Source organism: Myripristis murdjan, chromosome 15 (assembly GCF_902150065.1).
Source record: "Myripristis murdjan chromosome 15, fMyrMur1.1, whole genome shotgun sequence".
NCBI classification, from domain to species: domain Eukaryota; kingdom Metazoa; phylum Chordata; class Actinopteri; order Holocentriformes; family Holocentridae; genus Myripristis; species Myripristis murdjan.
The window spans coordinates 27,940,010-27,964,884 of record NC_043994.1 but is presented as its reverse complement, the minus strand read 5'-3'; the positions used below and the strand labels follow the sequence as shown (position 1 = coordinate 27,964,884).

General features: G+C 44.2%; 1 protein-coding gene across 1 annotated transcript; it reads right to left on the bottom strand.

The window, feature by feature from the left end:
* Positions 1 to 5,346: 5,346 nt before the first annotated feature.
* Positions 5,347 to 23,011, bottom strand: rhoq (ras homolog family member Q). The gene is made up of 5 exons (XM_030071404.1): positions 22,433 to 23,011; positions 21,972 to 22,030; positions 13,753 to 13,917; positions 10,486 to 10,581; positions 5,347 to 9,039 (listed from the first exon to the last, which is right to left on the bottom strand). Exons 1-5 carry the CDS (start codon positions 22,572 to 22,574, stop codon positions 8,878 to 8,880), a joined length of 624 nt encoding a protein of 207 aa, XP_029927264.1. The 5' UTR covers positions 22,575 to 23,011; the 3' UTR covers positions 5,347 to 8,877.
* Between the last annotated feature and the right edge of the window lie 1,864 nt (positions 23,012 to 24,875).

Below are 24,875 nucleotides of genomic sequence, written 5' to 3'. Positions count from 1 at the left end.
ATCACAGCAGCTCCATCTGTTCCTAATCCATAAAGCCTTCGGGTAGGAATCTTCTTTTTGTGCAGCACTTCTTTTACAGTTGCCACGATGGTATCTGCTTTTCCATCACTGACATTTACCAGGTCCAGGAACTGGCTGAAAAGCTGCCCCTCCTTGTCCATATATCTGAAAACATATACAACAAATACACTGTAAACATAAAGAAATATAATTCAGATTCAGTCAGAAATAATCTCCCTCTGAATTTATACCCTACATGCAGGTCCAGCTGTCTTGTCACAGAGACATCTGTACTGTCATCCGCCTCTAACCCAGTGGCAACAGTGGAGTGGATGTCTTTGAGGATTGGCTCTTCCACCACAGTGGCCAAAATCTCCAGCATCTCATCAATAATTAGATGAGACCTGTAATTTGTTTTTTTCCCAATCTAAGAGTAAATGAAATAAAATATTGAATATATTTAATATTAAGATTTTGAGGTTAGCTGATCTGCAGCATGAAATAATACAAATATGACCAATCACAATAACGTTACCTTGAGCTTTTTGCAGTAATCACAGCCCAGCAACTCCGCCAGATCCAGAAGAGCTGCGTAGTTAGCATGGTGTGCCTGTTCCCTCTTGGTGAGGTAATACAGACATTTAAAGCCACCCAGGATTGCCTCATGCTCCATATTTATTATTGGGTCAAAGGCTGCCATAACTGAAGAACCTATGCAAAGCAGGCACAGATAAATGTGATCTTTGATGGTTATTTTAACAAAAACGTTATACCCGAGACATTTTAAGCGTTTAAAATAATCTGTTATGACATCTAATTGAGGGGAGTTCACCTTGTGCCAAAAAGGCTTGTGACTTGACACTGTTCTTGTGGTGCTCTGTCCCCATGTGCCTGTCCAGGTAAATCTGGCCTCCTGCTTCAATAAATGGACGCTTGGCCACTCCTGCTTTTGGAGTTTGTTTGTGTTGGCGGCATAACCAGCAGAACCTTCCTGCAGGCACAGTGTCAAATGGTACAGTCATTGCTCAATTAAAGTTAAATAAAATATTTTTAAAAAATAATAGTAATAACTTGCATGATATTGCAATGCTTAATACTCACCTTGATCTGTGTGATACAGCCATTGGTGGAACTTTGCTGTATCGATCCATTTTGGGACCCAGCTGGATTCCCTGTGCTTCCTCTTTTTCTTCCCTCTCTCTCCTCCTTCACTCTCCTCTTCCCTGCTGCCCTCTCCTGTCTCACCATGCTCACCTGCACTCACCTCCTCCACTATTTCTGCCTGTGTTCCTGTCTAATGTAATTGGGAACAAGTGTTAGATTCTCTCACATCACCAATATCACGCAGGTAATGTTAGGAAGAGGCCCAGGGTGTGTGGCCCAGTACCGGGAGACCCCCTGGGATGAGGAGACTTACCTCCTATTGTGAAATACTCTCCACCCTGCTGCTACGATGTTTCTGTTGTTTACACTGTTTATTCTGTTTTATCTATTTATTCTTTCTTGCACTCATTATTATTTAGCTCTTGTTTTTTACGTACTAGTTATATAGATTATATTTTAATTATTTAAACTGCCCCACAATTCCATCTCTGTTGTAATCCGGAAGCCAAGCAATGACATTTCGTTGCAAAAAACTCACTGCTGTGTTTTTTTGTGCAATGACAATAAAGGCCCCATGGCTTGAAAAATACAATTTTCATTGTTTTTGCGCGATAGGGAAGGTCTTGGGGCCACACAAATACTGTCCCATGCATTAAACCTGTGATAAATGGAGAAGTGCACACAGCCTGTTTTTTGAAACTCTCCCTGTAAAACGAGCTGATTGCACTTCCGTTACTTCATGATGTCATGAAGACGGTGACTCCGCCCACAGTCTGCCGCCGTTCCCCGGCCAACAAGCTCACAAGCCATCGATTTTGATTTTGTATGCATATACTATATGCGATTAAAGCTCTGGCTGATCCTGCCTACCTACGCAGCCAGGTCAAAGTAGAGAAACTATGATTGAAAAATGGAGCAAAAAACAGGAGAGGTGAAAGAGAGGAAAGCTCAATTTGTTGCTGACCAGGAAGGAAGCCGGACGGCTCAGCAGCCAAAGTCTGAGCAAGGCGATGACGGGAGGGAATCAGCAGAGAGCCAGCACGACCAGAGCAGAGCCGGCCGTCTGATTGTCAGGATCCACGAGTCGTCCTGGTTCCACAGCCTCATCTTGGCGAGCTTCATCCTCGATGCTGTGGTCCACCTTGGGGTTCCTGATCAAAGTGTGGGCTGAAGGCTTTCAGTGTCTGAAGAGGAAGTCCAGTGTGTTTAATGCTTTGATCCTGTGTGTGAGCTACCTGTCCTTTTTCAGCCCAGAAACTGTGTCTGTGGAGCTGCGAACTTTCCGCCTCTTCAGGATCCTTTCCTGCATCCCGGTGCTCTGGGACACGACCAAGTGTTTGTTCCTCATCTCGAAGAAAGCACTCTCTGCCTTCTGCCTGATGCTGTTGTTCATCTTCTTCTTTGGCATCTGTGGATTTTACTTTTTTGGTGGCCCAGACGGTCCAGATCCTCTGCACTGGCGAGAAATCCAGCTCTTTCTTCACCGCTGCAGCGTTGGTGGCCTTGGACGGCTGGACCGACATTCAGAACGTGCTGGACAACGCAGGGATGAAATCGAGCCGAATCGACACCATCCTCTGCATCGTTTTCGGCCACTTCATCTTGTACAATTCGTGCAAAGTGGTGATGTGCTTAGAGATGATTAGCATCAGCAAAAAACGAGAGGCGACTCAAAAGAAGATGGAGCAGGACACCCGGGCTCTGAAGAAGCAAGCCCGGGAGGAAGAAATCCATCAGCTCAGCGGTGATTTCATAAGCCTGGTGGAGCAGTTTAAAACGCGTCCTCAAAACAGAAAGGTGACAGAGGAACCGTGCTCCAGCGTGAACTTTGCCAAGCTCTACCTCACCGCCCTGCGACACCTGGATGACGAAATGAAGGAAATGACATGAATGGTGCCAACGGCCACAGCAGCGCCAAGTGACGTTGGTACAGAGAAGTCCAACAGAGTTTTCCTTAAGAACTTTCCTTTGAGACTCTTCTGTGGAAAGAAAAGGTCATTCAGCACCTCTTGGTACCAAAACAGGGACTGGCTAGAGTCTCTGTAGAGGCAGATGCCGCTTTCTGCTACCCGTGCAGGATGTTTCATGGATCAGCCTCTGACTGCTAGGTAGCTAGTAGCTACAGACACCACAAAGCTACACTATGTCTAACGTTAGCTATAAAATGACTGCGTGGCTGAAAAGACAATGAAGCTCGAGGTGGGATTGCAAAGCTTCTTCATACCCTGACCTTTTAATTCACTGTTATATAGTAACCTTTTAATTCAAGGTTACTATATATATAGTAACCTTTTAATTCACTGTTTAAATATCTCTTCTGGCATTTATTCCTTATATTCCTTATTAGCGCATATCAAATCAGATAATGTGTGATATGCATGTGTAAACAGAATAATTCAAAGAACTTGTAATTGACTTTTTTTCTTGTCTTTGTGTGTGCAATCATCTTGTGAATTTTTATAGTGATATCTGAAAGTAACATTTTGAACCCCTTTCCCCTGTGTGTTAAAAACAGTGTTTTTTGGTAATATGTGGTCATAAATAGGTGATTTTCAAAACTTTCCACCAATGGGATTTCTTGGGACTTTTTTTCCCCTCACTCAGGACAAACTGAGGATACAAAGGTTGAGTTTGCTTCTCTTGCAATTTGTCCTAGGTTGACCCCAATTTTGGCCTAAAATTACTGGACTAGAACCTTAAATTGGCCTTAAGGTGGTTTGGTGCATCTGCTCTCTCTCTCTCTCTCTCTCTCGCTCTCTTTCTCTGTCATTCAAACGGTGGAATACACAGGATAGAAATAACTGGTTGTTAGGGGAAATAAGTAAAATTGAATAAAATCATGAGCAGATTAAAAAAAAAAAAACCTCACCAGGAGGATCTTAGAGATAAATTAAGAATGGACTTGACCCTGGCCAACCTCAGACTGAAGAAGATGCGAGAGGAAAAAATCTGGGTCTTTAAATTTGATTTAAAAGTGCCAGTGGTGGGACAGGGCTTGATCCAGGACGGGAGGCTGCTCCAGGGCCCGGTCACCTTTGGATTTGAGACGGGATTGGGGGATTGAGAGGAGCTGCAGTGAGGATGACCACCTGCAGGGCAGAATATGGGATCAGCAGATCAGTGATGTATTGAGGAGATAATTCATGTCAGACCTTGAAAACCAATAATAAAATTTTTAAATTCTGTATTTCACTGCTAATCAATGCAACTGAGCAACTGACGTCAGCAGGAGAGATTTTCGGGGTGCGTTACAAAGTCAAACCAGCTCTGAGTGTCTCGTCCCAGCCCCACTGACAGTTTTTATTACTGTCTGGTCTTCCCTCATCCTGGAAAATCATCAGATTGTTTTCACATTTTCTGTTACAGCTGCTATTTTTATTTATTTATCATTCAATTTGGGATCCAATGCAGCACTCCAGGACCCTCACTCAGCACTTCCTTCATAGTTTGAATCCCACACAGGCCGAGAACCTGCCTGTAAATAAACTGGATAGTTAGGACTCCTGCCTCCCTCAGTGCTGACTATCATCCATGCGAATGAGGCGCTTTTCTTCAAACTGCTACAGGAAGAGTCAGCTCTCAATGACACTGTGTTATTGTGTAAAATTTTACACATGTGAAGCAGAACACTAATTAAATACTGCATGTGTGCCTCGCCAAAAAAAAAAAAAAAAAGAAAAAGTGTGGGATATTCTTCATTAAAGATGTAGCCACCAAGTGGCGCCCTTGCTCAAGAGATTACCACAACTCATCCTAGTCCAGATTAAATAGTGCTGCATCTGGAGAAAACTGAAGAAATACCTCACCAACTTTGAAAAACAAACAAACAAACAAACGAAAAATCAATCATCACATAAATTTTCTGCTGAAAGTATATGAAAATTAAAATTAAAAAAAAAAAAAAAAAAAAGTATGCATATTCATGTAACCTCCAAATTGAATTGTGTTGCCCAGCTTATCGAGTCAACCCAATTAAATCTGGGCCATGATGGACATGGAGTGCAGTTAGTTCCAGAAATAAACACGGCGAAGGTTAATTTCATAAAAGCGTTCCAGGGCCGCAGGTAAACCCTCTAAGCCGGCTTATTAACACAGTAAACACATTTATTGAGAAGAGAGGAGCATCAACGAGAGAATGCATTGGTGGCTGCGGCACTTAGATCCTAAATCCTGAGGGTGTACCTCAAACAACAAATAAGCAAGCAAAAACAGTTTCTGAGAGAGAAAGAGAGGGTTTTTTTCCACCCTGCAGGCATTTTTCTGCTGTTCAGGGTCAAGAGACAGAACACAACGCAGGCTGGGACAGAGAGAGAGAGAGAGAGAGAGCGAGAGAGAGAGGGATAGAGAGAGAGAGAGAGGAGCACCGTTTACATTAAAGCTTTAATCAATCAACACGTCTGATTCTGAACGGAAAATTAAATATAGGCTAACAGAGGTCATTTAGCAAGTATTGGCACCTTTGATTAACATTTAGAAACAAAAACAAAAGTTAGAAAAAGCCAATAACAAATGCATAAAGACAAGGAGAGCCTGTATTTTTTGGATCTTCAGTCACACTTTTACCACGAGTTACTCCATCGAGGCCTTCAGGACTGTTTGAGCCGTGTGGGTGTGAAACTGCTTTGTGGACCCATAGATCATTTAAGTATTTACCAAATTCTGGTATACCTCATATATCGCGTCAGTGTGATTTTATTACGCAGATCAGCGAGTTCCTGTGGGATTTCCAGTTTCTACAGTGTTGCTGTGAAAGGAAAAAAAGACACGGCTGTTTGATGGATGGAAGCTGACCGAAAGTCGCATTTCCTCAGACTGTAAATAGCCTTCACTGCTACGTGAAAACCTCGTAAATCCACTTTTAAGCTGCAATAATTGAACTGAGGACCATTCAGACTCAACAGACCCGGCATGCATGGTTTCCATCCCATTAAAATCCAGCACATGAACTGGCACTGTGCCCGACTGTGGTTCTCAAACATGCATCCGATTTAAAATATTTTTTTAGTCAATGCCTCCTGACTGCTGCTGCTGCTGGAAAAAAAAAAAAACTGACAGGAAAAAGCCAATATGGATCCAACCCAGCTCCATCAGTGTGTGAAACAACAACCTGATACTTAGGGGGTTTTGTTGTTTCTGTTGTGCAAGAAAGTTAAAATCAAGGCCAACTGGACTTGACAGTAGGTTTTTCAAGACGTTTCGCCTCTCCTCCAAGAACTGAAGAGGCTTCTTGCAGGAGAAGCGAAACGTCTTCAAAAACCTACTATCAAGTCCAGTTGACCTTGATTTCAACTTTCTTGCATGTCATGACCTGGATGACTGAGAATCTCCACAGACAGGCTGCAGATTTAAACCACAAACACATTTGACACCTTCGGGAAACCTGAATAGAAAACCTGGTTCATCAAACTTACATTTACATTTTTATTGAAGTTACAGCATAGGCTAATTATTTTTCGGACTCATACGTGACTTATATTTTATCTCACCGCTTGAGAACCACTGTCGTAACGCATGGCCAAAAACGGAGGCTGGTAAATAGGAGAATTGCTTAATGTCATTCACATTTATTACAGCTAAATTACCATCTTCATCAGAGAAAAAATGTTGAAGTTGTCCCAGATTCCTAAAAGAAAAATAAAGCTTTCTGAAGCTGAATTTGTCCACACAGCACACATATGATTAAGTTCGGCCTTGATGAATAATTTATCATAATAATCATAATTTCTTTTTGCAGCTAGAATTACAAAATTTGTGTACTAGCCAGATGCAGAGCTGCTGCCGACACACCGCCTCTTATGTAGCGGCAGGTCAGTGCATCCAAGCGAGCGTCAAGTCACGCACTTATTCCACTTTTTTTTGTCACTTGAGTCTAAACAGTCCTCACTGAAATCAGCCCTTGGCAGTTTTAATACTGCAGCTTTCATTTCTGTTGAAGGATTGCATGCTTGTCTGTGGGCTCAAACATTTCTATGACCCCTCAAAGTTTATGAATCCCTCAAAATTCAATGGCAGCCAAACTGCAAATGTGTGTTTTTATTAGTGAAGATTTGACTTTTGGGAGGTACAAGGTTTTCACCCGGCAGCGATGCCTCGTCACGTGGTTTTTGTCGGGGTGATGGACCGCGGTGATGAACGGAAAGATGATGGACTGTGCTCTCACTAGTGCCTGATTGGAAAGTGTGCATGCTCTGTGCTTAAATCAGCCTTTTTTTTTTTTTTTTTTTTTTACGGGGGAGAGGGACAGCGTCGGGGAGCGGAGGGATGTGCTTTGTTGGGACATGAGGGGACGCAGACTGTGCTTCGTGTTGTGCATCAGATATACAGTATTAGGTCAATTTAACCACGATGTTGATGAAAGTGTGCGCGTTTGCTTCTTTGGGCGAGGAGCCTCGTCTCCAGAGATACCCACCATTTGAAAAGCATGACATCTGCTTTTAAGATGATGGATAACAATAAATAAAAAGAAACGATGGTACTTTTTAAAGCATAGTATGTAACTTATGTCCTCGGTGGACAAAATAATACTTTTACAGACTGGATCATCTATATTTTAGAGCTATTGAACCATAAATTTCAGATAATATATTTCTTTTTTTTTTTTCTTTTTTTTTTTCCAAAAGTAGATATATAGTATTTTGGAGTAGACCTCTTCGGCTTCTAATAACATCAGCCCCAGTCCTAATTTCTACAAAATCATGAAGCTTTCATAAAGGCTGGGAGGAAAAACAATACTCTCAAAGTATAAAATAATATAGTTGTGGGTCCAAAGTCTATTTTCAGAACCGTTTTTCATTGGTTTTGGATTGTGTGTGTGTGCTACCCCACACAAAAGAGAAAAGCGCTTAGAGGCCAGTTACAGAGCGCTACATAAACCCATCCATTCTATTGTTATCAATATGATTTCAAAAGAAAAAAAAAAATACTGGGAAAACAATCCACACACACATACCATAACTTAAGAGGAATAAAAACCAAACAAAATTCATATATGTTCTTCCATCGTGGACAGTTAAATTAAAATTTGTGAATGTGAAAGACACTCACAGAGCGAGAAACTGGAGGAACAAACTCGGCCTTCGAGAGGTATAATTTGGAGATCCTCAAATGACAAATAATTGGAGACAGACTTTGTGGGCCTACAGGGGATTTGCAGCACTTTCTTTGAATATAGAAAGTGCACCGATACACCCAGAAATCTGATCACAGTGTCACTAAAGTCAGCCTCACCATTTATTTTCAACGCACCGGATCAATTCCAGGCTGTTTCTCTCAATGGCATCAAATTAGGAAGGCGAGAAATGTTGGTATTCACAAATTGAGACGCAAGCTTGAACCATCCAGTTGCACAGGAATAATCTGACCTCTTTAGAGGGTAGCTTTTCCCTTAAAACTCGAAATGTCCACTTTGTGGTGTTTTCTTTTCTCATGACAGCTTTCAGTAAGTTTATACAGGAAAAGGATTAAAAATGGTTATAAAAGAAGGTACTTTTGAGGCAAACAAAGTCTATCAGAAGAGACTGACTTGGGTTTTGTGCTCCTTTGGTAGTAAACTGCATCCTAAACCCCAGTGCTGGACGGCAGGAGAGACCGGTGGCCGTTCAAGAGCGCCGCAGCTTAAAAGCAGCTCTTGTTTTTGTCCTTTTCGGTCCTTCGGTCTCCCTCTGCCTCTCTTTTCCCGTCTATGCATTTTTTTTTTTTCCGTCATCTGTCTTTTGCCTTCAAGTCCAGGTTTGGTTTGTGGATTTTTGTTTGAATGGTGTCTGGGCTTGTGCATCACGTGATGAGGCAGCAGTTGATGCAGCGGGGTCCCAGCCTCCTCTTCAGGGCTCCCTTCTTCCTCTTGGGGGCCAGGATGGCGATGATGGCCTCGTCGAACACCGTCTTCAGGCCCTTCTGGGTCAGCGCTGAACACTCCACATAGCAACATGCACCGATCTGATGAGGGAGGAAGCACAGCCAATTAGCACTTATTTAAAGCTGCACGAGTTTTGCACAAATATCAAAAGTCGTGATGCGGCAGAAGAGCGTCCCGTACCCAGCAGCGGAGACTCCACTGCCACTGTTTTTGCAAGTTCCAGCTCTTTTACTGCAATTCATGTGTCCTCTGCATTAATACTGGCCATTTCCAAAGCATACTATAGGCCTACCTTTTATTCAGATGTGTGTTTTCGCTCTCCATCCCTCAAGGCAGACATTCTTTCCCATTCATTTCAGGACGGTATGAAAATCAATTTTCAGAGACTTGAAAACTTGGTTAAGATACGCAATCCATCACAGCTTGTCAAAGTAGCTTTATCGTTGCATGGCAATTCAGTTTAATGCCTGCAGTGATTTGAAAGTGTCTGCATGTCGTCTGGTGTGTTCACATGCTGGTGGGAAGCTCTGACATCCGAAAATTAAAAAAGAAAAAAAAAAAGAAGAAAAAAAATCAAGCCCAGAAGACGAACATGAAGCAGACAAGGACATTGTGACAGCGATGATGTGATTTGGCTGCTTCTTGCTTCCAAAAAGTTATCATAATTAATGTGAAAGAAAGACACAAAGAAAAAAGAAAGTATTGCTCTCTGAACAAAAGTCATATGGCTATTACTTCTGACATTCAAAAATGTGAAATGGTATGGTATGCTTGGAAAATGGTCAGTAGTAAAAAGTCTAAAACAATTTTCCTCGATTTTCCTCTTAAGCTATCAGAGCTGGGTCTCTCCAACGGTCAGCCAGCAGTTATTAAGGATTTATAACCTTGACATACACTAAAAAATATGTGGATTGATGATCTATGGACAGCATCCAGATCCTGTCTTAAAATACTACCGCCATTAAATGAAATTCTTGTAGCCCCAATTTGAGCGATTTTCATATTTTCACTTGAAATTATATCTTACACAAACCTCTGTGGCCTCGGCCGGCTTCGTGACCCCGTCACTCATGAGGCCCCCGTGTAAAACCTGATGCATTCTGCCAAAAATGCATGGATGCCGGTTTTAAAATGACTCCAATTTTCTGCATTTTCTGAAAGGTCGACTTGCTGTGTATTTTAGGTTTTCGGCCTGACAGCAGCGATTAATCACGAACCGCACTTGGTGTGTGTGCATCCTACAGCCCGTGGCTACGCGGGACATCCAGGAGGACCCAGAATGTCCTGCTGGATTCGTTTTAAGGTGAAATATGTACAGAGGTCTGAATTCCAGCCATTTCACTAAAGAAATTACATTCCTAGAGAGACATTCCCGGGGTCAGTTCAACACACAGGAATCTAATGAGACCCGGCAGCTCAATTCTGCAACACCGGTGGAAAAAAATCAGCTTTTCCCTCTCTCTCTCTCTCTGTCCTGGTCCGACTACATGTCTCTCTGCTCGGGGCGGGCAGACAGATGTCCGTACCTCCTTCGCCAGCTTCTGTCCCTGCTCGGTGGCTATGGGCTTCTCCTTCATGTCATTCAGTTTGGCAATGGTCTTGGGGTCATCACGAAGGTCAATCTGAGGGAGATAACACACACTTCCTGTTAGATAGGTGGACAGGATGGACGCACGATTGCAGCGCTTCCGCACAAAGCATCTCGTATCAACATCTTGAATGTTTTTTGACAACCGTGCATGTTGCAGATGAAATATTTTGCTACTGCTGATGTGCCGTTATTATTCTCCGACTGCCAAGAGTAAAATCATGACGTGCAGTTGCCGTGCAGCCCCAGTCAACAGCCAATCAGATACGGAGGCAGCTGTGCGGTGCTTTTCTGTTCCCGTGCACTCAGACCTGTGCTCGTAACCGTAGCTTTGAGCTGCCAGTTGGACAGTTGAGTTGTGTAATGGACTGAGTTTTTTTTTTCTTTCATTTTGAAACAAAGCCATGTTGGCTCACACTTCCTGCTCTTGTGCAAAGTCATTTCACAGCCAACCACAAGGTTCCTCACTCCTCTTTTATTCATTGGAATGCAGAACACACACACACTCACACGCGCTCTCCCTATCTCACTAATAACCAATTACTACACAAAAAAACATCCACCTGCACTGTGCACGGGCCCCGCCGCCGCGCATCAACACAACTCGTACACGGAGCACCCTTAATTAACCCATTTGTGGGTTTGTTTGATTCGCGGCAGCTCTGGCCGTGCGTACGTATCAGCATGCAGCCGAAAGGAGGAGAGTGAGTTATGACGGGAGCTGATAAAAGAGCAGTAAATATCAGCTGACACAAGATAAATCAGACACCCACTCCATCCTCCTCATCACCGCTGGGTCTTGGCTTCTCTGGTGTTCGGTTGCCAGGGAACACAGACTGAGAGACACCCACTAGTCAGAGCTCGTTTTTTAAGAGTACATATGGTATTGGCAGTGTGGGTGGAAGCAAAGCAATGAGCTAATGCTTACAGTTTGTGCCATTTCTTCAAAAGATTTTTTTTTTTTTAAAAATCACCCCTGGTTTTAGCATCGTTGTGTTACGTTCATCACAGGCCCTTTAACGCCATAAGAGCCGAATCACGGGGCTCGTACCGGCTGTTCTCAAGTCGAAAGACAATCAGTTCATCTCAGTCACGGCTCGTCGACTTCAAATCAGTCTACCTGAGGAGCTGAGGCCGGCTAAAATTATATACTTTCATATATTTTATATATACAGTATCTACCCTCAGTGTCCACTCTATCAGCTCCACCTCTCCAGTCTGATGCAGCAGCTCTGCCATAAATTCTACCTTTTAACAAAGTTTATGATGTTCAGTTTGTGTTGACATTGTCGAGAATGTGTACATTTAAGTCTGTGTTTATTACTGAGGTTGTAGTTTGCAGAGGTCTTGAACTGGACTACATTATATTGAGGTGTTTCTGATTTTTTGTCCCTCCGTATTTATTATACATGAGGCGGGACAGAATAGTGGAAACAGCTGTCAGTAAAATGCAGTCCAGTCCAACAGCAGCACAAACTATGAGCTCAATGCCAAACATAGAAGTGAATGAACACCTCTATCACTGTGACAACAAGAAAACCTGAGCATTATATGCAGCAGGAGAGGAAACTTTACGGCACAACAGTTGGATTATATTGGATTAGACTGTGCAGGTGGAGCTGATAAAATGGACACTGAGTGTATTTGCTTTTGTATATTAGTTTTTGTGTAAAGATCTTTTTTCAATCGTCTCTGACCTCTGACTTTTGAGCGGGGCGCTTGTTCTCCAGTTCAAAACCAAAACAACATTTTTGACACGCGAGGAACACAACGGGCCGTTTCCCACAAAGAGTTAAACAGCAAATAAAACAAAGGGCGCAGCTGCTGGTCCAGTTGGTTTACCCCGAAAGCAGCACATTTCAGAACAATGAGGAAAAGTGACTGCTCGCATGTGGCTTTTGCTGATAAATTATGGCTGTACTGTTTCTGAACCAGCGGCCGAATGCAGTCAAGTAACGCTGTGTGCACTGATTCAGCCCAAAGCCATCAGACAGTACGGCTGAAAAAGCCCATATCACAGCTCACACTGCAGCTGAAAGCCCCACTTCAGATTTTTTTTTTTCTGATGTTTTCGACTCAAACGGCACAAAAAAAACCCCAAACAAGCTGCATGGAGCTGCACGCTTATTTATTCCAATCTGGACGTGGTATAAAACTGGATCTTGCGTTATGCAACCTACATGGGACTTGAATTCGAACGCCGAAATTGGAGTTTGTCAGCGTTGCCATGACAACACCGTTCACCTGAGACAACCGTCATGATTCTGGCACCCGCCGCAGCTCGGCTGAGCCACTATTAGCACGGAAGATAACGAGACACAACAATGGAAAGAAGGCAAAATACAGGCACTTAATTGGTATTGGGGGAAGCCAAGCAAGACGTGCAAGCAAATGGAAACGGTGATGTGTGTGAAAGAAGACGTGTGTGTAGCACAGGTACAGGAACACACGTGACATCTTTAGTTATTGTCTTTTCAACAGCATTTTTACAGGTGTCATATGGCTTACATCCTAAAACAGAGAGCAGAGCTGCAATTAACGATCACTTTGATTACTGTTATGGTTAACCCTATAAAGCCTGAACTATGAAAGAATTGGCAGAAAATTCCAATTTTTTGAAACTGAACCCTTTATTTAGTCCTATAACAAAATATATATAAAAAAAAAAAAGAAAAAGAAAAAAATATGTTATTACACAACCTTTCTGGTGTATGATATAAGATATGTACTTGAAGTGCCAATGGTATGGTCCAGGGTGAACAGGGGAAGTGTTCAAAGGTATACAACAGTATTTTGGTCAAGTATTGATTAAACTGAAAACGAAAAACGGAATTGAAAATGTGTATCATATATGATACAAATGGCTTTATAGGGTTAATCATTAAATCATTTTCTCTGTAAAGTGTCTTTAAAGTGTCAAAAATAATCACACATGCTCATGGGAAGTCAGCAGAATCTAATGTGATGTATTCAAATCGCTTCCTTAATCTGACTAGCAGCCAACAAAAACAGAAGTATTCATTTGATAGTGACATAAATAGAGAAAAGAAGAGAAATCTTAGCATCTTAGTGAGGCTGGAATCAACAGGTGTTAGGGGTGTTTATGTGACAAATGACTAAAATGATGAGTATTGTGTCAGTCGACTAATCGATGCAGAAGCCAGATGCGAGCAGCGATTCGGAGCCTGCAGCCACAGGGACTGACCTGAGTGCCGATGAGCAGGTAGGGGACGCTGGGCGCGTACTCCTGCAGCTCGGGGACCCACTCCTCCCGCACATTCTGGAAACTGGCCGGGTTCACCACCGAGAAGCAGATGAGGAAGACATCGGTCATCGGGTAGGACAGCGGCCTCAGCCGGTCGTAGTCCTCCTGCAGAGAGACGGGACGGCAGCGGGTCAGGTTTAACGTTTGGGCTCAGGGAGGCAGAGGAAAAACAGACGCGATCATCTCCGTTCTGTCACATCTGTGGAGTTATTATTCATGAATTATTAAAGCGTGTGAAAAGTGAGCTCGAAAATGCAGGCACCCTTTTCCTCTTTTCGCAGGAGCCAGGAGAGTCAGGGGGAGAAAGTGTGAGCGCAAACTTTCTGGTGTGCTTATCTGCTGCGTTTCCTGCGTGCGCGCTGCCAAGCTGCTCGGCTGTTTTGTGCAAATGATGAGCAGGTTTATGACAGGAATGATAGGCATAAAAAATGGCAACTGGAATTGAGTTACTGAAACGACAGAATGTGCAGAAGATGACCTTCACATAAGAGTTGCTCGCTCTCGTTGCCCAGCTCTCTCGCTCTCTCTCCCTCTGGCACACAGAATTAAGGATTGCCTCACATTTGCAGTCCTCTAATGCAAGCTGAGCAAGTGGCACTGCCACGAAACGTTCAAAACCAGACACACTGCCACCCCTGATATTTGTGCGGTGTAAATGGCTAATTCACATACGCAAGCCTCTCCTTTGTGCACGAGATCAAGCGCTCCCTTGTCCACGCCAAAGATAAACCCTTCTGACAGACTGTCCGACTTGAGCGCACATGCATATTCATGACCCGTCTCACTTGGGGTGACAGACGTTTTTGAGCGATGCCCGCTCGCGTCAGGATAGCTGTCTCTGGCTAGCTACGAGCCACAGGGAATCAATGGATCTCCAGTCATTAGATATGATTCAACCTGACGAGCTCGGGCCAAGTGAATCAATCTCACTCTGTTGTCCAGGGCGTTTACTGTCAACATCCCTGGAAATCAAAGCTAATTAGATACAAGACCCAACTGTGCCCGAGATTGCTGCAACGCCTCGGACAACCGAGCAAGCGCCGGCGCGACCGTTTCTCATCCTCCCGCCTTCACGCCGCCCCCCCCCCCTTCCCGTTCCCGACCAGATGCACAACACCGCGGTCCGATACGATCCCGCTGCTGTGGAGGGAAACCTCGGAGACAGCTCATTCTCATGCAAATGGATTAAAGGAAAAAAAAAAAAAAGGTTATGCAAATGAAGGGAATGACTTAAGATTCACCAAACAGCACTAGATCAGCCACGCAAATGCGTCATACCTCCCCGCCTGTTTAATGACTTTAAGATATATTGACTTTATATTAGATTGGAGCAGATTAGGGAAACAGTGCACCAATCTCCCGGCTCGTGTTCGGGATGCAGATGACTCAAACTACTCCTCGCTGGATGAGAGAGAGGTCAACTGGGTATCATTCAAAAATTTATGAGTCACTCATTCTCATACTTCTAAATGACTACGGTATTTCATGAGTTTTAAACGTGGCTCACTGTGAATTTACAAATAATTCATAGTGGCTGTTAGAACCTCCCAGACGGGTCGGGTGTGACGCACAAGATGATTACCTGAGCGTCACAAGCAAAATTATCTCAGCATACTTTTCTTACATGACATGACTCACTGAGACTGAACTAAAACAAAAAAAAAAAGAAAAGCCATTTGGAGCCAGGAAGCCTCAAATTTGCTAATCAGATCTTGTAGCTGTAATAACTGCAGCATGGTGGAGTGGAGGCTTGATATTTTACAGTTGAACAATAAACTTGTTAACTTCTTAGCACAATCCGCAGCGCCATCTGCTCAGCTGTGATTGGCCCTTCTGCCAACTCACTGCTGCACAAAGCATCGTGAACAAATAAAGTCTGCTGGACTGACTATTTCATGAAAACAAGCTTTTTAAATTACCTCAAGTGTTTTTGTTTTTTTTTTATTGCAATTTTTCTCTTTTTGTCTTTTTTTTTTTGTATATGAGCCAATTTATATTATGAATGTGTCTGTGATGAGCCAATATCGATCAGCTGATATAAACATGGCACATTACTTAGTTACTTTTTCAAATTAACAAGCCATTATCATTATCATTATTATTATTATTTACCCTGATTGTTTCATTGACGCAAGAACAGTTAAGAAAATAAAAGCCCCTCCTGTTCTGACATGAGAGACATCCTGCAAATTGAGGATGTTTTCGTGTCACTTTCTGCGTCTGTCGCTCCTGTTAACGTCCTGCAGATTTAATTAGAGGTCATGCACGGCTCTGCAGCGTTCACACAGAGCTGATCAACAAGTGCAAGGCATTATAAATACTTTTTTTTTTTTTTTTTTACAACGCTGAAAGACTGACATGTTCAGTTTCTCAGCGGATGATGTGATGACGCAACATCAAGGTTACAAGATCAAGATCCAGGTTTTTACAGTTCTCATGTCTCGTTGATTTTTTTTATTTTTATTTGGCTTTAAGTCTTTATTTTCAGTTTCAGTTTGGGTTTAATTTGTTTTTAAAGCCGGTTTGCTAGTTTAGCTTTTCTTTTTTTTCTTTTTTTTTGAAATGCTTGGTTTTATGGGGTTTTTCTGTAAGATGAAGTATTTGTCAGGGGTGAGCAAAAAAGTTGTGCAATAAAAACTAAACAAAACATCCAGTTATTAAAAAAAATGGTATGAAATAGAAAAACTAAAGACACTTTCTCTGTCATTTTAGGTTATTTTAGCACACAGTTTCGGTTAGCTATCGTTTTTTTGTTGTAAAGCCTCATTTTCATTTTTATCTCAGTTACAAAAAAATGTTTTCTCCACACCTAATTTTTGTTATATTGTTAGTTTTCAATAAAGATAATAACCTCAGTCCAGATGCAGTAAACTCCACCCACCTGGTCCGCCAAGCAAGCCGAAACAAACTCTAAAGATGATTTGCAAACACTACGGGCTGATTTTCACTTGTACATTTTAAAAGCTGAGGCAAAGTCGGTTCTTCTTATAGAGAGACTAAAAATAATTTAATAAATATATTAAAAAAAAGGCAGATACAACGAGTTTCCAGCACATCTAGAGCTCGCCTGTGCGTATGTGCTTTCCTCCGTGGCCCCCATATGTATCCGTCACTTGGGATCAGATGTACCGTGACTGTGTGTGTTTGCGTATGTGCGCCCGTGACCTTTGCCCCCCTTCCTGAGCGAGCGAGCGAGCCGATCCCCCGGTGCAGCTCAGACACGGAGGAACACAGTGTAAGCCACTCAGCAGTTTACTGTAAACAGGCCCGGAGCTTCTCCGTCTCTCCCACTGCTTCCTCAGTACATCCCCGACACATTACATAATACAATATGCCCGCTATAGTGTGTATTGAGTAGTATACACACACTCACACACACACACACACACTCCTACATAGCTCAATGAGCAGAGCGTGGCTCAGACGCTGCCAAGGTTTGAGCCTCGCTCGTGGTACCGCGAGGCGCTCGGGATAAAAGTTTGCACCAAGAGGCATATGTTATGTATGTGACACAGTTTGAACAGTGCAGTTTGCAGGAGTACATCAGCAACACATTACATAACACACTCTCCTAGGTACTGGAGAGTGTACAGTAAATATTATGATCAGGGGAAAGGCGGGGGGGAGGGAAATCAGAGAGGAGAAAATACAGAAATAAGAGTGTGTGTGTGCGTGTGTGTGTGTGTGTGTGTGTGTGTGCGTGTGGAGGTTGTTAATAGATCTTATTCATACCAGCTTGTCTCTACACATGCCCATACATTTCCGTCAGGGTGAGGCTTGGCATTTTCATTTGGCTAGTGTGTGAGCTCAGCTGTGTGAATGTGTGCTGTTGACTCAGTGACATATGAGCGCTATGATATGAGTGAGTCACCGCCACCTCCTCCTCCTCCTCCTCTTCCTCCCCCCTCCTCCTCCTCCCACCCCGGCCTCTCTGTGTCTCCTCTATCTCTCTCTCTCTCGCCTCCTCGGGGCTCTATATGTTTGCTGTGTCACCGAGTTGTGGGCGCTCGTTCTCCAACATGGCCGCCGGGGGGTGGGAAAGCAAAGCCAGACGCCAGACGCCTCCGTCCACGTCGCACCCCTGTGAACCCGCCGCTCTGCACCTTCTCCACAAAGCAATTCATCCCCGTTCGTGTTTTACTTGCCCTTTAACGGTGATGAACGAGAGATCCGACTCGAGATCCTCTTTAATCTCGTGTGGCGGGAAAATCGAGCCAAACTCCTTTCAAAAATCTGGCGGATTCATGTCGGCTTGTTTATATCGCACACGACTTACGAACATTTATGAATCATTACGCGCCGTTAATCCGTGTGGAATAACATCCAATACACCAAAAAGCACTTATTTCAGTAAAAATGTAACTTTCAAGATGAAATTACACAATGTTAGATGGTTAACGCTGAAACAAACGTGGATTAATCGTTTAGCTGGCCGACACAAAATTAACTGATTATAATTTTGATAATCGATAAAAGACACACATGTAAAATTGCATTGAAGTGAGAACTCTTTAGACTCAACTGACCAAAAATCTGGAAATTTGTTGAATCTACACGGTTCTTCCTCACCTTGAGTCACTCAACCAACTCTAAATTTTGCATATTGCACCTTTAAATGTCTTTTTTTTTTTTCTTAAAATGCCAAACATTTACTCGTTTCCCAAATGCTGAAGTTTGGAGTGTGGTAAGTTGTGATGGCCATTTGTCAATATTCCTGACACTTTATAGACAATGTCTGATCAGTTAAAAAATTTCATTTTGCCAATGAAACAAGCAAATTTTCAAGTGAAAATTCACTTGAAACAAGTGAAAATTGTCTAAAAACAAGTTATTTCTTAGGTGATCATGTCTTATTTTAAGTGTAATGAGATATTTTGACTAGAAATAAGACAAATATTCTTGGTAAGATTTTGAGTTTTTGCAGTGCAGATCAATTTGTAATGAAAATAATAATTAGTTGCAATGTGTGCCACAGATAGATAGACCGATATGTGTGCTTTATTGATCCCAAATTGGGAAGTTCTTGTGTTACAGCAGCAGGTTATCCAGACATCACACAGGAACAAAAGCAGGCTACACAAAATATAGCCATGAACACCAGAACCACACCTAAAAGTTGAGATTTCATTGAAATAAGCGCTGCCTCTTGGATCTAATGTCCACTGGATGGAATAATGGCACCAAATCGTTGAGAAAAAAACCTCGTAATTCAGGAGGTATGGAGATTTGCCACTAAGCAAAGTGAGGTCGGATTGCCAGATTTTTTTTTTTTTAATGGAGTTTGGCGCGATGCTCTCTCCACACAAGAGATGTAATCAGGATTATTATGGAGTGCCATCCACATCCTGGAGCTGGACGCGGGGAGGGGGGGGGGGGGGGGGGGTCCTGGTCCTGCTCAGCTGAGCGGCGACAGGTCCCCAGCTGGGCAAAGCCATTTACAGTCCTCTCCTCCGCCCCATCACCCCATCACCCCCCTCCCCCCGCTGGGACGTCTCAGGGTCACCGGGCCACATTGGGCTGCTGAGTCAAAAAAGAGTCATCAGACTGTACCAAACCTCACAAAGACGGGGGGGTAATGGGTGAACTGGAGTGGGAAAAGTGATTATGGGATGTGCAGCTGAGTGTGAGAGCGTTTGAGGGGACAAATGAGCAACTACACGGCAATAAAGGGAGGGTTAAGAGGGCTGCAGGAGACAAATCTCATGGGGCTGCATCTCCCAACCAGCCCCCCCCCCCCTTGCTCCAGTGCCTCCAGTGTTGCCATGGGTACAACAGCACTTAGCATCCACTTCCTGTTTCCTCCTGCTCCTCCTAGGGCAGCGATGCTAGATTTCCACGAGTGCAGCCCCGGCAGCGGCGGCGGCAGCGGCAGGAAAATAAATGAATAAGTAAAGACTTTCCCTCTGTTCCCTCGTCACATTCGGCAAACAGACTTTGCAGCCCCTTCCATATGGAATAATTCAATAGGCTGAGCCTGAGGGAGCGACGTGGCAGCTCGCAGACAAAAGCAGGCAGGGAGGCAGAATCAACAGCAGACAAAGCACGGCGGCGCGCTCGGTTCAGTGCCGCGCCGTGATTGTGATGTGACTCTGACATGCGGTGCCGACGCCGCGGCACGGATCCATGACGGGGTAATCTGTAAAGGCCCCGTTGCCCCACCTCTGCTGAGACATCCCCAGTGAAACAGCAAGGCATTGTGGGAGCTGCAGCCATGCTGGGAATATAAATATTAAAAAGGGAGCTTGGAGCCAGTAAAACATGTGTAGCAGAGGCCAGAGGTGGTGGTGGGGGGGCGGATGGAGTGAGAGAAAGAGACAGTGAAAGTAGCTAAATGTAGACAAATGATGACTGAATATATCCACATTCTGGGCAATGATGTGGTCTGACTTACAGGATTCCACATTTGCACGCACACACACACACACTCCTTCCTTCTCACTCCTTCTCACTATTTGGTTTCCCCCCTCTGTCTCTCTCTCTTCCTCTTTCCCCGTCTCTCTCTTCCTCTCCCTCTTTCAGTTTCTCTCTCTCTCTCTCTCTCTCCCACCCCCCTCCTCTCTCTGTCTCCGTCTCTCTCTCTCTCCGGGGCGCCGGGTCTTTGATCAGATGCTGAGGCTATAAACATTACCAGCTGGCCTTGTGCTCGGTATAAAGAGGTCAGCCGAGTTGGGGGCGGAGGGGCTGCGTTTGAAGAGAAGTAACTTTACTCTGGGAGGCCGCCGGCGCCCACAGCCGACATCTGGGGGAACTTCTCCATTTCACAGATGCTCTGAATCAGCTAAAAACAACCCCTCCTGTGACACACACACCCGATCAAACACACTGGAATAGACAATAAGGCCGTGTTCCTCGGTTACAACCGAGTAGTGATTCCACTACCATCTGTTTTCTGAGAAAAACGCAGTCACAGGTAGTTGTTTGGGTGGGAATCAGAGTCCAGGAGGCAGGGAGGGACGCTGTGATTTGCTATTCATGGACTGGTTCATTTAGCATTCATGAATGAACAACAATGGGAGCGGCTGAATATTTCCGAGGCGACCTTTCGGCGCTTTTCACCTTTCCGAAGAATGGGTCGGATTTCAGCTCGGGACGCATTTGGACGCCGCGCGGTTAAATCCGGTCCTGAGGAAAGTGTTAACTATTCAACATGTGACATGCGTGCTGTTTTAGGTGCTGGAAAGACGAGAGGTCAAAGGTCCCCGGGGGCAGAGAATGAGCGCACGGGCGTCAAGCGGGCGTGTTCAGGTGCGGCATTAAGCCAGTCCAAACTTGATCCTTTAACTTTAATTGCTAGAACGGCGAGCACATACTGAGCAAAACAACTTCCAGAAACGCTTTTGGAAACCACATCGAAAAAAAAAAATAAAATAAATAAAAACACATCAGCAGCACATTCAGGACCAGCTGCATACTCTGTATAGTGTGTGTAATAATCTAATCTATCACTGTGATCAAACGATATCTCATCCTCTACTTTAGCCCATTAAATTCAGTCCCTATAAATGTGTTGGAAGTTTCGGGAGTGAACGATGCGAGGCCTTTCCTACATCTCACAGTTTAGCGAATCCTCTCTGAATGAGCTTTGCTGTGCATCTATACAAGCTCGGCTCTATCTGTATGCCTGTTTAAGTGTGCGTGGGCGTGTATGCGTGTGTGTACATAGGCTCCTCTTTTGAGTGGAAACATTATTGTACGTGCGCGCGTGCGTGCGTGCGTGCGTGCATGCAGACCAGTGCATTTTCAGTACAGTTTTAACTCTTGCGAGCTGAATGGCACATTGTAAAGAAGCGGCCCAGGCATTAGGCAGCCCTATTAACCAAACTGTGACATCACTACTGGACATAGGAGCCCTGTTCTCGACATAATAGACCTATTGAAACCCCCTCACTACCACCACTGTCCCATGCAACACCAGACTTTGGCACTAAACCCATGTGCAAAAACCATCACCTGTTGCAGCTTAGCGTCTGGCCTGAATATGGAGCCCGTGGGTGTGTCAGAGGCAGCGCTGGATAGTTCGTGGTCCCAGGAGCACATGGGGAGAGCGAGATAGCGACTCAGTGTGTGTGTGTGCGTGTGTGTGTGTGCATGTGTGTGTGTGTGAGAGAGAGTGTCCTTGACATGCTTGGCACAAGGCCAGGGTAAAAAATAAACTGTACCTGACCAGCTGTGTCATACAGTCCCAACAAGTACTGCTTTCCGCCGACGTTGACACTCACTGCAAGGAAAAAGACAAAGAGCAGTTCAGAGTGAGAGAAGGAAGGGGTGAGGGGGGGTGATGGGGGTGAGGATGGAGGAGGGGTGGGATTGGGGGGGTGGGGGTGGTGCTGGGGTCCCCTACCCCTCTCTGTTATGGAGAAGGCAAACAAGTGGTTTTGATTATAGCAACAGATGCAGCCCAATGCAGTTTGAGAAAGAGTGGCAGAGGAAACCCAGGGCACATTTTCCAACTCCAACATGTTTCATATCACCCTCCTCGGTGTGTTATTATTCACGCGGATGGATTTTATTGCACCGCAGATTAAGCAGAATAGCTTTTGTATGAGTTTACATAAGGGATGTGTCCTTTACGGTGTCGCTCATGACGGACAGATGTGCCCGGGTCTCATTGTGCTCCTACCTGCATAATGATCAAACACTGTGGGGACATACTCCTCGGGAAAGGCGTCATTAGCGTAGCTCATCAGGAGACACGTTTTGCCCACTGCACCGTCTCCGACCACGACGCATTTTAACATGATAGTGCCGGTTCCGTTTGCCATGATCCCGACGTTACCATCCTCATCATCCGCCCCCCGACGCCCTGTTTTCCCGACCTGCTCCTGCCGCTGCTGCTGCTGCTGCTGCTGCTGCTGGTGCTGGGCGGTGATCCCCGGACGGCGGGCATCACCAGCGTCGGAGCCCGACTGCGCGACGCACCGACACGGGCGGCAGTTGCATCTCTCTCCCCTCCTCCCCACCGGTTACGGTACTCCCAAATTTGGCCGTAGAGGAGTTTCCTTTCCTTTTCCACGGTTTGACAAAATGCACAGGATCCTTCAGCTCTCCGCGGTCCCGGCAGGACTTCCCCACCCTGCCCCGACAAGCTACTGCCTTTTCTCCCGGAGGTGCCACCACCGCCGCCGCCGCCACGCGTGCTGAGTCCGGTCCGCCGTGCCTGCTCCCCGGTGTGCCCCTCGCCCCTGCTCCCGGGTCCCTGCCTGCCTGGCGCACTGTGGTGGTGGATAAGGTGGGTGCGCTTGGTGGAGGGGCGGGGCTTGGGTTTGAAACCAAGGGGCTCTGGATAAAGTACACTCCGCCTGCTGGGGACGTACTCTGATACTCTAAAGTAATCCTATAATCCCATTTTAGGAGGATACTGTAGGCCTATAAACACCGTATCAAAACTATAATCTGAATATTACAGAGACAAAGATGTTGTGGTGATACCATAGGTGTATAAAAAAAAAAAAAAAAAAAAAAAAAAAAAATACCATAGAGCAGAACGGACACTACAGATTCACTATTGAGCACATCAGACACAGTTTAAGTCCCTACTGGAATATTATAATGAGACTACTAATAATAATTTAAAAAGTACCATAAGACCATTACAAGCACCACAGACGCGCTTAAGGTCCCTATAGAAATACCATTATATAATATTAGCCTACAGGTATACCAAATAAAAGCACTAAACAATGTTAATGTCACACTAAACTTTACAAATCATTACAGGCACACTTTAAGTCTCTATCGGAATATTACAGTGTAATAATATTACAGTAATACTGATACTGATAACAAAAATACACAAATAAGTATCATTAAATTTGATAAAGTCACTGTAAAGTAACAGCTGAGTACCATGGCCATCTTAAAGGAATCCCTATGGGAATATTACAGAAATATTATAGAGATAGAATCAGCATAAAGTACAATGCTGTAACTCACAGTGGAGAATCATAGAGATAAAATGGGTTCATCTAGGAATATTATAGGAATACACTGTTATACTGAGTTTTTGTCCTGTCTTATTATATCACATGGTACACATTTTTTAAAAAGAACTGTTCAAACTGTTTGATTAGATATCCAAATCTATTGCTTTGCCACTTGCATGTCATAAATTCTGCCTGTTTTTTACATGACTGTGGTTCAGCATGAATAGATGATGCAGGCTCACCACTCTGTATGTGTGTGTGTGTGTGTGTGTGTGTGTGTGTGTGTGTGGGAGGTGGATGAATGAGAGGTATGAGAGATGGGACCGCCGAGCTGCAGATGGAGGCGCCACAGGAGGAGGTATGATTTGGGGAAAGAGAGAGGGGAGGTACAGAGATTTGACCTCTGTGGTGCAGTTGGCCAGGTGTGGCTGTCTCCTTGAATTAGTGCACTCATAAACATCTTAATAAACCGGGCTCTGTACAATGGGAAAGCACACACACACACACACATGCATACACACATGCACATCCACATTTCTCTGTCTCTTCTTCTGTCAGCTCTCTAAGCCAATGGTTCCTCAAGAGGCGGCTCGGGAACTCCAGGGGGCCCAAGAAGGACTCCAGGGGGTCATCAAGTAAAATAACAAATCACTACTTTTTTTTCAGGGACAAAATATTACAAAACAAGTATTCTTGGCTTAATATGTGCATATCTCTTTAGGGGTCCTTGATATTAAAAAAGTATGAGAATCTCTGTGCTCTAGGCTGCTCTTCTCTTTTTAATCTCCCTTTTCAGAGCCGGCACTGACATTACCAAGTAACACTCTGCTACCAGCAAGCTGATTTATCACACTGTTACTGACGCTCGTAATTCTCAAAAATCTCCTCAACATGGCTCTATGCTACATAATAAAAGCCCGACAAAGAAAGTAAATAGAGGTACCAGTGTAATAAACCTAATGCCGTTATACAGGCTGCAGTTTAGCTGCGATTGTAGGAGTGATTCCTTTGATATAAATGTAAAAAGAGAGAAAGAAATGACCAGAGAGAAGAGAAGATGGAAAGTCATTAACAGTGATATTAAAATTCATGTTTTATGTCTCTTCCAACTGTCAAGCTGTCAAATTTCTTCATGCACTG